This window comes from Euprymna scolopes, chromosome 4, assembly GCF_053919585.1.
Source record: "Euprymna scolopes isolate OS-2025 chromosome 4, ASM5391958v1, whole genome shotgun sequence".
In the NCBI taxonomy this organism is placed as follows: domain Eukaryota; kingdom Metazoa; phylum Mollusca; class Cephalopoda; order Sepiida; family Sepiolidae; genus Euprymna; species Euprymna scolopes.
Genome location: NC_136485.1, coordinates 140,943,242 through 140,956,385, shown reverse-complemented (window position 1 = coordinate 140,956,385; position 13,144 = coordinate 140,943,242). Strand labels below are relative to the sequence as shown.

General features: G+C 36.0%; 1 protein-coding gene across 2 annotated transcripts in view; it reads left to right on the top strand.

Annotated features, from left to right (window-relative positions):
• LOC145269524 (receptor-transporting protein 4-like) overlaps nt 1-13,144 on the top strand; it is a 125,822-nt gene that overhangs the window by 87,638 nt on the left and 25,040 nt on the right. The window contains exon 3 of one of the 2 annotated variants that reach the window (XM_080125288.1): nt 2,075-2,141. The exons of the other annotated variant lie outside the window; for it this stretch is intronic. Within the exon in view, the coding sequence (XP_079981414.1) occupies nt 2,092-2,141 (50 nt within the window). The 5' untranslated portion in view covers nt 2,075-2,091. The remainder of the gene's footprint in view (nt 1-2,074; nt 2,142-13,144) is intronic. 2 annotated transcript variants of the gene reach the window in all.

Sequence of the window (13,144 nt, the reverse complement as noted above, 5' to 3'; positions counted from 1 at the left end):
TATATTGCTGCTGGTATGCGGGCTGTGAATTAACAATGTTTTGACATTGTCCAAACTACCTAAGCTTAATTTGTTTACACAAAGAGCATCGATATATATATATATATATATATATATATATATATATATATATATATATATATAATTTCCTTCTCATCTTCCGCCCACTATCTATTTATCTTTCTCTCTATCACTATCTTCCTTTCTCTCTCCCCTGACCTTTTCCTCTCTAGATATATTTATCTATCTTTCTTTCTTTCTTTCTCTCTCTCTCTCTCTCTCTCTCTCTCTCTCTCTCTCTCCATCTCTCACTTACTATCTCTTTTTCTGTCCTGCTTTTCCCGACTTCGGATGCAACGGCTGACCATTGATGGTCTCGGTGTCAGGATTAAAACCTGCAATACTGCAACTTAACAAGTACCTGCCACCAACTAGGCGGGTGGTGGCTTTATGCAAACCAAACAATTCTAAAATACTATCTTCGTATGCATGAGTTTGACTTTCTTAAGAAATAAATAAATAAATAAATAAAAACATCGAGAGGGAGTGGCTAAATGGTTAGCGGCCCAGATTGACAACCTCGGTGTGTCAAGTTCGAAACCAGGTCGTTCCACAGAGGTACTTTCAATTAAGGATGTTGGCAACCTTCCCATGAGTACTCGATGTCTTTTTAAAAAGAATTCTAACTAGAATAATATCGGAGGAAACCAATGCCAACAAATGAATAAATAACGCTCAAAGAAAAAAAAATCAACAACAGCACGAACTCTATGTGGCACTATAAAAAAGAGATACTTTTTTAAAGTCAGTCTCTCTCTTCGGCGCTTGCTGTCACATCGATGACGACATGAACATAAACAAACCTAAACTTTGGCTGTTTTGCCATGATTACGATTTACGATGCCGGTATTCAATTCCTATAACAATCGCATATATATATATATATATATATATATATATATATATATATATATATATATATATATATATATATATATATAAACTACTTCATTTACTCACATAAAATTAATATACGAAAGTATAAATTTATGCGTAAACAGGACAAAGGCCAATTTGACCTCTGTCCTGTAAGTGCATGTTCATTGGCTGATAGGAAGGGCGCGGTGGATACTAGAAAGCCGATTGGCTAACTAAAATCTCAATAGAAGGTGCGTATATAAAAACGACAGACAACCACAAAATGCGCGCATAAGCCTGAAGAATCCTAGAGTGGATGAAATGCGGAATATTCAGTATAGCTTAATCGCCATATATATATTTTATAAATTACTATATATATATATATATATATATATATATATATATATATATATATATATATAGTATATACTAAACTATATATATATATATATATATATATATATATACTAAACTACCCGTGACCCGTTTGGTCAGTATATTATATTAGCTATGGAATTCATTTACGAGCGTGACACTTGTGACGTAAAGAAAATAGTTTTTTTTTTTTTTTTACATAACAAAAACATTTCTATGAAAATATATTAAAATGTAAAATCACAGACGGATCACCCAAACATGAAAAAAAAAAATCCTCCCTATTCGTGTAAAGTTACCTATTTTTCTGAATAATCGCTCAAAAATCGAAAATTAAACATGATTTTCCTACGAATCGAACGCCGACGAAAGTCATTTATCAGCAAAACCGCACATGAACCTACCGATGAGAAATATAAGAATGAAAAACCCATATTGGAGTCCTTCAACCAAGTTATAGAAGCTTAAAATTTAAAAAAGAAATAATTAATAAAACCTGAAGCAAAAAAATAAAATTATTGCGTCCGCTTATTCTTTATTTTCCATTTTGTTTTGATTTACTCCTCCTCCTCCTCCTCCTCCTCCTCCCACACACACACCTCACCACATCCGGGTAACGCCGAGTACCCCCGCTAATTAAATATAAATGAATTTGTTCTGATTCTTTAAATCCGTTTGTCGTTTTGCGTCGGTTTGTAAAAAACGCATCGTCAATTAATATTTTTATTTTTTTAAGAAAACATCACCTCGTTAACAGTTTTTTTTTTTTTTTTTTTAGTTGTTCTCATATTGCAAATGTTACTGTACATGAAATGGGAGCCTTACATCAGTTCCGTGTTGCCAAGGTTAGTTAAAAAAAAACCCGTCGAATCATTCTCTCGCTTCACATATCAACGTTATCATCTATTTGTATCAGAGCTAATTACGTCCTAAAATTGAGGGAGTGTTGTTGCCACATCTGGGGATGGGCTGCACACGGCACCCTTTCTTGCCTTACCCTGGGACAAAACAGGCTTCGAAATCTAGTTGGCCATGTTTTTTCTCCTCCCTTCCATCTCTTTATCACAGAAAAGACGTTGCGAAAATGCCTTTGCTCTATCCTTATTTTCATGCTAGATGTTCGATTGAGCTCCAATCTATGGTCCCGCTTGTAAAACGTTCGCAACAAGCACTCGTTTAGTTACAACCACTGTCGACAATTTTCTTTATTTTTTATCTATGCCTATAATTAAACGAAAATTCTATTAGCAAAGTTTCTTTCCTAGAAGTACCTGTCTGTAGAACACAATACCATGAAGCTGCTTACCAACTGACTATAACATGGTCGTTTTAAAAGGACAAATTTTTGTTGGGTCGCTCTTTTATATAATACAATCCTGAAAAATTTCCGCCATTGCTGATCATCAATGCTGTTTAACCTTTATCCTCGAGTGACTCCTAGTCTCGATAAACGGTGACGCCTCAGTTGTAAAAACGATGTTTGTATTTGAAATTATTTCCCACCAATAATTTACTTCCATACGGGCAACGCCGGGTGAATGCCGCTTACAATAAATATACGTTTGTGACTATGTTTGATGGATGTTCTTATCTTGTAGATATACTGGATTGTGCTCAAAATACAAAGATGTCATGTGAATATTTTTATATTTAATTCCCTGAAATGTTTTAACTAAGCAAACAATTTCTCCTTTAAGACAACCTGTAGTGTTCCCTGGAAGCTGAGTGACAACAAGTATCCCCAGATTTCCAGTACTCTCCACCTCTTTCGATAGTATTTGCAATTAAATTTGACTTATCGCAAGCAGCCATTGATTTCTCGTTGCCAGCAGCCATTGGTCTTCACTGGAATTTGAGTTGCAATAAGCCCCCCCCCCCCCCAAGGTCTCAGTTTTCTTCGCAATTATTATTATTATTATTATTATTATTATTATTATTATTATTATTATTATTTCAATAACTTCACTGTGTCGTGATGCTTTACACCGCCCCCCCCCCCCAAGAGCGGGATCTTACACTAAAGCTAGTGAGGATAGTCAAAGAGTCAATTAGATTGAAAGCCCCTGACGTGGGATGTGGGATGTTTGTTGAGCCAAGCAGAAATGACTTCTGGAGTGCGGTGATGTTGTATCTGATACCCAAGGCTTTTTTATAAGACCATCAAGAAATGAGCCAAGTACACCTATGATTATTGGCACAATTTTCACAATCTAGAAATCTCTACTATTATTATTATTATTATTATTATTAGTAGTAGTAGTAGTAGTAGTAGTAGTAGTAGTAGTAGTAGTAGTAGTAGTAGTAGTAGATTGTGTGCAAAATACAAAAACGTCACGGGAATATTTCACTTTAAATTGACTGAAATGTTTTAACCCAAAAAAGTTAGACGAACATCTTGTGACGTTTAAAACAAAACGAAAGACTTAGCTTCGTAATTAAAAGTAATTAATTAAGAGTAATTAAATTTAACCTCAAATAAACATATTTATTTTCACGTTCTTAATTATTTCAAAGCTTTTAACAATAGATAGACATTAAATGAAAACGATGGAACTTGGAAGGTAGACGGGTTGCGAAAAAGGGTCCGGAAGTGTGTGTGTGCGTGTGTGTGTGTGTGTGTGTGTGTGTGTGTGTGTGTGTGTGTGTGTGTGTGTGTGTGTGTGTGAGAGAGAGAGAGAGAGAGAGAGAGACAGAGAGAGACAGAGACACACACACACAGTCTCTGTTTATAAAGGCATGGCATTGTTCTGTTAATGGGCCGAATTCGTATTCCTATATACCGGATGTCATGTAACCTTTGCCCTGAGCGTGTGTCTATAATTACCGTTTGAAGAAATTTTAACATCAGACGACAGGTGAAGAAGAATAGCGGCGTTCACCAAACAAAGTGAAAAGTTGAACGTGATTTTGAACATAAAATAATTTTCTGCTCCTCTTCTTCTTGTGCATGTTAACGTTTATATGAATTTTGATGTTCACAATCTTGAATGGCTCGTCAACTCAAACAAGATAGACGAAGAGAAGTTTTGTCAGGATTACCTTCGTTGTTATGACCTAAACCAGATTATTGACAAAACCTACTCGTGTACCCGATGCTGACCGACCATTTGCAGATCTGATCTTTTTCTGGTAACTTGTGTTGAACTGTACTCATCAACTCTTCTGTTTCTGCTGGGATCTTCTCAGTCACTCAGTTGTCTCGATTAAAGCCAAAACAATATGCAACGAGACCTTTGATGTCTCTCTCTATTATATAGTGTATCGATATTCGATGGCTGATTGGGACAACTTCAGGTCTTTTATCCTGACAGTATCCATGCTGAAAAGAATGTATCCTGTATCGCATCTGAGTTTAACTGATTAGTTAATCTTTGATATAGAGAGAAAAACTCCAACATAAACAAAACTATCAGCCGTGATGCACCCAAAGATGTGCCGCTGCTATTGCTTACAGTATTTCAACTGCTTTCAACAGAACAGAATTGTTACTGCCAAAGTGTTCTATAAAATACGAGAGAATCATATGCCAAATCCGTTAAGTCTAGAGAAACTGAGCAGAGGTTTGGTTCCCATAAGTTTTAGCGAATAACATACAGAACCACGAACAGATGTGTAACATCTCTCTAACCTTCATCAATGGACCAAATGTGATCTCCTTCGAATCCAACAAAGCCAAACTTTTGACAAATAACTTTGGCAAGGGTGGAATTTGATGCAATCAGAGTAACCTAGTCCATGAACTTTCCTCTAAAATACTCTGAACGATATCCATATATACCTGTCCGGGACGTTGCCAAATTTATCCAAAAACCTTCACGTCAGCAAAGCCACTGGCCCTGATAACATTCCAATCACTGTTCTTAAAACTCCAAGCGGAACTAGCTTCTGTTCTTACAAAACTGTTCAGTCGTTGCTTAAATGAGAAATGCTTTCCACCTTAAAAAAAAAACTGTCAGTCTGCCCAATCTTTGAAATACTGAAGATCAGTCTTCTGCCTCGCAGTATAGATCAATCAATTTCCTGTAATTCATGAATAAATTGTTTGAATCTGCGGTTAATCACCTCAACAAAAATAGTGATAAGGAATATAGATTGTGCCCTGCACGATCAAAAGCTATATATATATAGCGATAACCCTTATCCCTGAGTGGCTTCCGGGCCTTGATAAGTGGGGATCACTGTGTAAAAAAAAAAAGCTAATGTACTAACGTTAATATCACACAGGATCAGTTAATATATTAATGGGGTTTTCGTTTCTAAAACAAAAACGTTTGACACATCAAATGCTTTTCATAGAGTTTAACATAAAAGGTATATTTCACAAGATTTCTTGCTATGGGATATCTGTAAATGTCCTCTTAATCATCAAGTTCCTTTTCTCTAATAGAGTTTTAAAAGCAGTTGTTCATGGTCAGATATCTAAAGCCCATCGTACAAACGTTGACTTTCCCCAAAGATCCATTCTGGGCTCAATCCTCTTTCTGATCTCCCAAATGTTGTTCTAAGATTTTTCGCCGACATTTACGTAGATGCACAACCATTTGTGGCAACACTTCAAAGATCATTAATGATCAAATATATATGACTCTCTATCTTCTGACTTGGAGCAAGCCGTGCAATGGAGAAAAGGATGGTTGGTTACTTTTAATATGTCTAAAATTAAGTTTACCTGCTTTTACCACTAATGCTCGGATCATCACTATGCTTCAATTGAAATGAATGGATTGAGGAAGACCTCTGTTTTGATAAACTTCTAAAACTGACTCCTGACCTGAAACTTCTAAAACTGACGTCCTGACCTGAAATGCAAGACTTGCATCAGATTCGTTACAAAGGTCACTGGAAAATAGCTGGATCAAAATGTATATTACTTCTAATGCAATCCTCTACCAGTGTAAGAGTTAATTACATCCTAAGACGAAGTCCTACTGCCACATTTTGAGAAGTGCCGATCAGAGCGCCTTTTCCTTTCTTGACAAAGTACAAAATAGACTTTCAAATCTAGTGGGCAATGCGTTTTTCTCTTCCCTTTCGCGTAGACGAGACGTCTTTAATCTTTCTTTACTTTATCGTTATTTTCATGACATGTGCTCGATTGAGCTTCAATGTATGGTCCCCTATGTAAGACATTCACAACAAAAAAACTAGTCTTGCTACAATTTTAGTTGTTTCTGTCGACTAGTAAAAGGAGTCATTTTAATCAAATAAATGCAAAGTTATTGAAAAACATAAACATGTTTCTTTTTACGTAATCACCGTACTTTGATTTTCGTTTTCAGCAAAATCGTTTTCAATGTCTCAAATTGATCTACTTTATAAAACTTACTATATCTGTCTGTCTGTCTATCTCCATATTTTCAAACTCGATATCTTCCGAAACTAAAAGTCGCAGAACGTTGCTATGGGCCTCAAATGATTGGATTTTTATGGGCCGTTTTTTATGGTTTTATGGTTAAAATAGCTTTTAAGGTGTCAAAAAGGTGTCAAAATTGAAAAAATCGTTATACATTTTGTACATTCATCTTAGTTGATTTTTAATCAGTTCATATGCGTGTCACATTGGCACAGTGGTAACGTCACCAGCTTTGAATGCTACAGTTTTTCTTTCGGTTTCGATTCTAGCTAATGGCATCAAAATACGTTTCTTTTTTTTTTACTTTTGAAATCACGACTCCATAATAATATATACGAAATCTGGACAAATTAAAATATCATATTTAAGCGAACTTTACAACTGGGCAAAGCCGGGCACCCCCGCTAGTTTAGAATTTAAAAAATTCAAATCATGAACCTGAAAACCTCTGCAGGACAACATAAGGATTGGCTAATATTTTATTGTAGTCTCACTTCCCCATGTTGTATGAATATTTCCGAAATTATGCTACGCAAACTAATAATCTAATAAAGCTGCAATATAGCGTACTGGTTACTGTCATCAAAGAGCATCAAACTACACACATAAAATTTAGAAAAGTCACGAACTTTAAATTCTACCAAAATTTCGATCTTGTCCGATCTTTTAAAAGTCAAAGGTCGTATAAGGTATGGGAATTCATTGACTATAATATGGCCCTCAAAGTGAGTCTATACATGTTATTGAAAAATAAAAATGTGTCTTTCATTATTTCCGTGATCGTGATATTTGAATTAGATATCCCAAAATTAAATATGTTCTAAGTCAGACCGTGGTTGATATTTTGATCAAAACTGATGACGATTGGTCAAGCGATGTGGACGCTAGGCTATACAGAAACATAGTGGAAACCGGATTTGACCGAAAACATAATCTCCACTTGGGTGGAGATAAATATTAAAATCTTTGATTTAAATTTGCTTTTATTAATATTATTATTATTATTATTATTATTATTATTATTATTATTATTATTTGTTTAGTATCATATGAAAGCATTTGTCTTTTGCACAATGCTTAAAAAAATATTAGCAAAATGAATACATAATCCGAAAGTATATGATATATTAATTTATAAAAACAAATATGGATCTCTTTCTTTCTGGCTTATTGGCAGCTGCTCGCCTAAGCTTCTATCTATGTCGCCCCTATAACACATTCACAGCAAACACTTTACATCATCAACGCTTTGATCCCTATCAGGCATCAATTGAAATGAATGGCTTTCGTCTTTGTAGGGGCTCCATGTTTTCACAAGCTTCTTGGCTTGACCTTCACTCCTGATCTGAAATGCAGCACGTACATCGTCTGTTGCCAAAGTCGCTGGAAAAATGGTGGAATCCTTCGACCGCTCCAGTAGATATTTCACAGTTGATGCAATTCTCTATCTATATAAAAGCCAGGTACGTCCAAGGATAGAGTACTGTTGCCACATCTGGGCAGGAGCTGCTAGAAAAGTCTTTTCTGCCTTGACAGAGTTCAAAATAGACTTCGTAGCTTAGTGGGGGGCTGTTTTCCTTTCCTGTAACCTCTTTCCCACAGAAAAGACGTTGCGAGCCTGTCTCTGCTTTATCATTATTTTCATGGCAGGTGCTCGTCTGTGCTTCAATCTATGGTCCTCCCTCGCCAAACTTTCACAAAAAACACTCGTCTAGCTGAAACCACTACCAATAATTTCTCCCACTTTTAATCTGTGCCTAAACCTAAATGTAGATTCCATGAACAGGGCTTCTTTCTTAGAACTGAACGCCCGTGGAACTCTCTTTCATGTTCCTGCTTTCCAGTCAAGTCCAACGTAAACAAATTCTTGTTGAACTATTCCTCTTAAGTAATCCAATTTACCAAATTTCCACTATTAACGATTAGTACGATATTATCCCATTGACTACTGTACACTCCTTAACCCTTATCCTCGAGTGGTCTCTGAGCCTTGATAAGTGGTGACTCCTATGTAAAAATTATTATTATTATTATTATTATTATTATTGGTCCTCCGATTTATCGGAGAAGGACCTATGTTTTCAGTGACGTCCATGTGTCCGTGCGTCGGTGCGTCCATTAATCCGCACTATTGCCAGATAACCGTCCATTAGTTTTTCCTGAAATTTTGCGCCAAATTGTACTTCGTAAAATAGATGCGCACAATAAAAAAAATTTTGCGAAAATTCCCGTTGCGTCCCCAGGGGCTCAAAAGAGGTAAAAAAAAATGCCCAAAAATTACATGTTTTTCCCCATAACTTTTGATCCATCCATTAGATTTTTCTGAAACTTAGCCAAAATATGGAACCCAATGTTCTTAATATAAATCCAGTATGGATGACCCTGGCAAAATTCTGGTTCGCGTCCCCGGGGACTTTTAGTGCTAAAAACACTCTTTTTATGGCTCTTTTTGCATATTCCTCAACAAAAACATGATATGTCTATGACTATATAGTGGTTTTTCACTGTGGTCAACTCGAATATACATATGTTAAGGCCTGAAATTGCACCGTTTTCCATTTACACTGGGATTCAGCGTATCCAGGGGCTCAAAAGAGGTAAAAAAATGCCCCAAAGTAGCCAAATTTGTTTGATCCATCCATTAGATTTGAAACTTAGCCAAAACATAGAGGCTATTGTTCTTAATATTAATTCAGTATGGGTGAACCTTGCAAAATTATGGCTTGCATCCCTCTGGGATTTTTAGGGTTAAAAAAAACATGCCTTTTTGGAGCTCTTTTTTCATATTATCAAAAACTTAATATTTATGTCTATATAGTGATTTTCCATGGTGCTGAATTCAAATATACATGTCTCAAAGCGTGAAACGGCACCGTTTGTCCATTTTCACTGGGATTCGGCGTTCCCAGGAGATCAAAAGAGGTCATAAATGCCTCAAATAACTTTTGCCCCGTCCATTAGATTTTTCTGAAACTTGTCGAAAATGTGAAGACAACGTTGGCCCTTCACACTTCTCACATTCATCATTTCTTCACTATTTTGTGTGGCGTCATCTCACATGCAGCACCAAAGGGACCATGCATGCACGGCTTGTTGTTATTATTATTATCATTATTATTATTATTATTATTATTATTATTATCATTATTATTATTATCATTATTATTATTATTATTATTATTATTATTATTATTATTATTATTATTATTATTATTTGCCTGATATTAATTAACCCTTATTCTGGAGTGACCTATGTCCATTGCAAGCGGCCACTCCTTAGTGCAATAAAAATTCCACAAAATGATTTTTAGATAATAATATCACGTGCAGTGAAAAAAAAAATCATTTACAGAAATTTTTAGAGGACGATTTGGACCTTAATTATTAGATCACAAACCAAACAGATGCCAATAAGCTACTGATGCAAAGTAATGCATTGGAAATGACAATGGGATGCTAGCAACACATAGCATTGAAAATTCTATTATGTGAGATTGTTGGTGACGTAGTTTCCATGGGACCGAGAAAGCCAAGAAGTTGATTTAAAGGATGGACAAAGAAATGGTCTGGGGAGCTGTGAGAATACGAAGAATGAGGCTACATGACTCTCAGGTGCTGTTGCAGAAATATTGAAGACTGCGGATGGAATAAGCATTGAGTTGATTCTAGGCTTAACAAATCAAATCATAAAAATGAGTTGTTTTTTTTTTTTTTTTTACAGATTGAGATCTTAGTACAACTGAGGGCGATTACGAAGGTAGTACCTGTAGATGGATATAATTACAGAGATTTAAAGCTGGTGGATGAGGTGGATAAAGTAGCAGTAAAATGAGCAGTAAATAACAAGTCAGACAAGTAAAGTTGAAATGTAGTTTAGTTGCAATGTTGACCAGGAACCAACATAAGGACACCAAGAATGGGAAAGAACTTCAGCTCGCTTATTCTTTGCGGCAATAACATTTATTTTTTCATTGATACAGCCGTGACGTGCGCCACGCCTCTCACAAGATCTCAAACGTTATCTCGTTCCGTGTTCCACGTCTCCCGTGATTGTTCTCTTACTTTTTTTTTTCGAGTCTTTTTTCTTTACTGGTGACTTCGTTTCGCATGCATTTACATACGTGCATCTGCACTATGTGACACAAGGTTATATAAGTATTTTTTATTCCTATTGAGAGTCTCTTTTTTTTTTTTTTTTAGGGGAGGGGGTCCGACCTTGTGTCGAACCTTGCCCTCGTGAGAAAGGAAGCAAATGGGTACAAGGTACAACAAGTCTAGTCACAATATAGACGGTAGTTTATTCAATAAAATAGTATGTCATGAACCAGAACATGATGGACCATTTTTTGTTATTTGTGTGATCCGTGAGAAGCCATAAGTATTCGTTCGTTAGTTTTTACGGCGTGTATAATTAAAGAACATAGCAAGTAATTGTGTAACATAGCGCGGGCGGCTGTTTGCATATGTATGCGAAATGACGTCAACAGGAGGGAAAAATAAAGATTTTAAAAAGAAGATCACGTTAGAGCCGGTAATAAGGTCCGAGATCACGTTAGAGGTGTGAATGACACCCGAGAAGACGATCACGTGGGTTACGTCACGGCTGTAACAATGAGTAAATAAATGTTGTTACAAATGAGAAAAATGAGTTGAAGTTATTTTTTGTTCTTTGTCTATTTTGTGACTGAGGCTACAATGTGTTGGTTCTCGGATAACGTTACAGTTGTATTATTCTCGATGCAACTAACTGTGCGTTCTTGAAACAAATATCAAGATGCGAGCAGAACACCCGCTATAATTGAGAGCTTTACAAGCAACAACGGTTGTGTGATGCTTTTTTACGAGGTAATCACTACTTATCAAAGCCCGAAGGCCGCTCAAGAATAAGGATTAATGAATGTAAGTTGGTAGTGTAGTAATCATTAATGCTGTAAGTTAGGTATAATTTGATTATTTAAGAAGACGGTTCAACAAAAACTTGTTTACATTGGACTTGAAGGCTACCATATTGTAACCCGCTGGGAAGCAGGTCAACGGAACAGTGTTCTAGAGGCGGGCAGTTCTAGGAAAGAAGCTTTGTTCATGGAATCTGCGTTTAGAACAAGGCACAGATAGAGAGGAAGGAAAATTATTGATAGTGATTGTAGCTAGTCGAGTGTTTTTTTTTTGTGAAAGTTCGGCAAGAGGCGGACTATAAATTGGAGCTCAGACGAGCAATTGCCATGAAAATAACGATAGAATAACGTTCATTTAATTGGTCATTTCAAATGAATCAATCGAACAAAAGATCGATTGTGTCTTAATTTGAATTGTTTTTACAAATGAAAAATCTCTTCGCACATGCACATATATCTCTACTTCTATATTAATAAAGTAAAGTCGAAAGTTTTAGGCATACATACATACATACTTGATGATTGCAACGTCTTGTCAGACGAGTGCCACTCCCTCAGACATTTAAAATCCATGAGCCCAAATGGCTGAGGGAGTATCTATACAAAGATGATGTTACAGAATCTTAGCTTTGTACGACAGCTAAGTCTCTCTCTCGGTTCAAAATGTTGAGATCCAGCAACAAGTAAGAGCAAGATAGCCAGCAACAAATTAAACTGCAGACCAGCTTAATGCGGGTACTGGTCTCCCGCTTTATGGTTTTTTAAATCAGAGATGTGCTTCTCCTAGAAAAGTTGCCTTCACCATGGCTTACGGGAGCCCTCTCCACCCCAATACACATATACACACACACAAATATACACGGTGCTAGTTGGCCGTTGACCCAGAAAAAGAGTTCATTCGCCCTTTGGAAGGTCTTGTTTTTAATCCTTCAGGGAGACTAGCCGCCCTCCTCACCAAACAAATCTGGTGGGGGAACCAGTTTAGTCGCCGGTGACCCGACCATGAGGCAGGTAGTACTGGGTTACATGGTACCAGTAGCATATGACATGACCTGACACATACATACATACATACATACATACATACATTTAAACAGACAAGTGAGATTTATATTATAGATTACGTGTAATTATATTCATGCAGATATTTTATATGATTTATACTTGTGTAATATTTGCGTAAAAACGTTATAGTAAACACAATCTTCTTCCTATATATATTTATGTATGCGTATATATATTTGTTAAAAAAATTACCTACCAAACTCCTCTGTCAGTTTTTGATTTACAGACATGAAGCTTAATATTTGAACCCATGCAAAACTTTATATTTGTGTTTAGCCAGTGCAAAAGTGTGAAAATTAAAAAAGTTGAATTTTCCAGGTTAAGGTCGAACGACGGCATTACGAATATGCATGCATAACGTAATAGCTATTGGTTCATGTTTTAATTTTTATCCTTGCAGCAAACATTTCTTCATAGCTCAAGCATCAACTTCAAAGGAAAAAGTAAATCATTAGCTAAACGTTTTGGTTTCGAGTCTCGGCAGTAGCACACGAGTCATTTATTTTTACCTTTTTTATAATTTATACTATATATT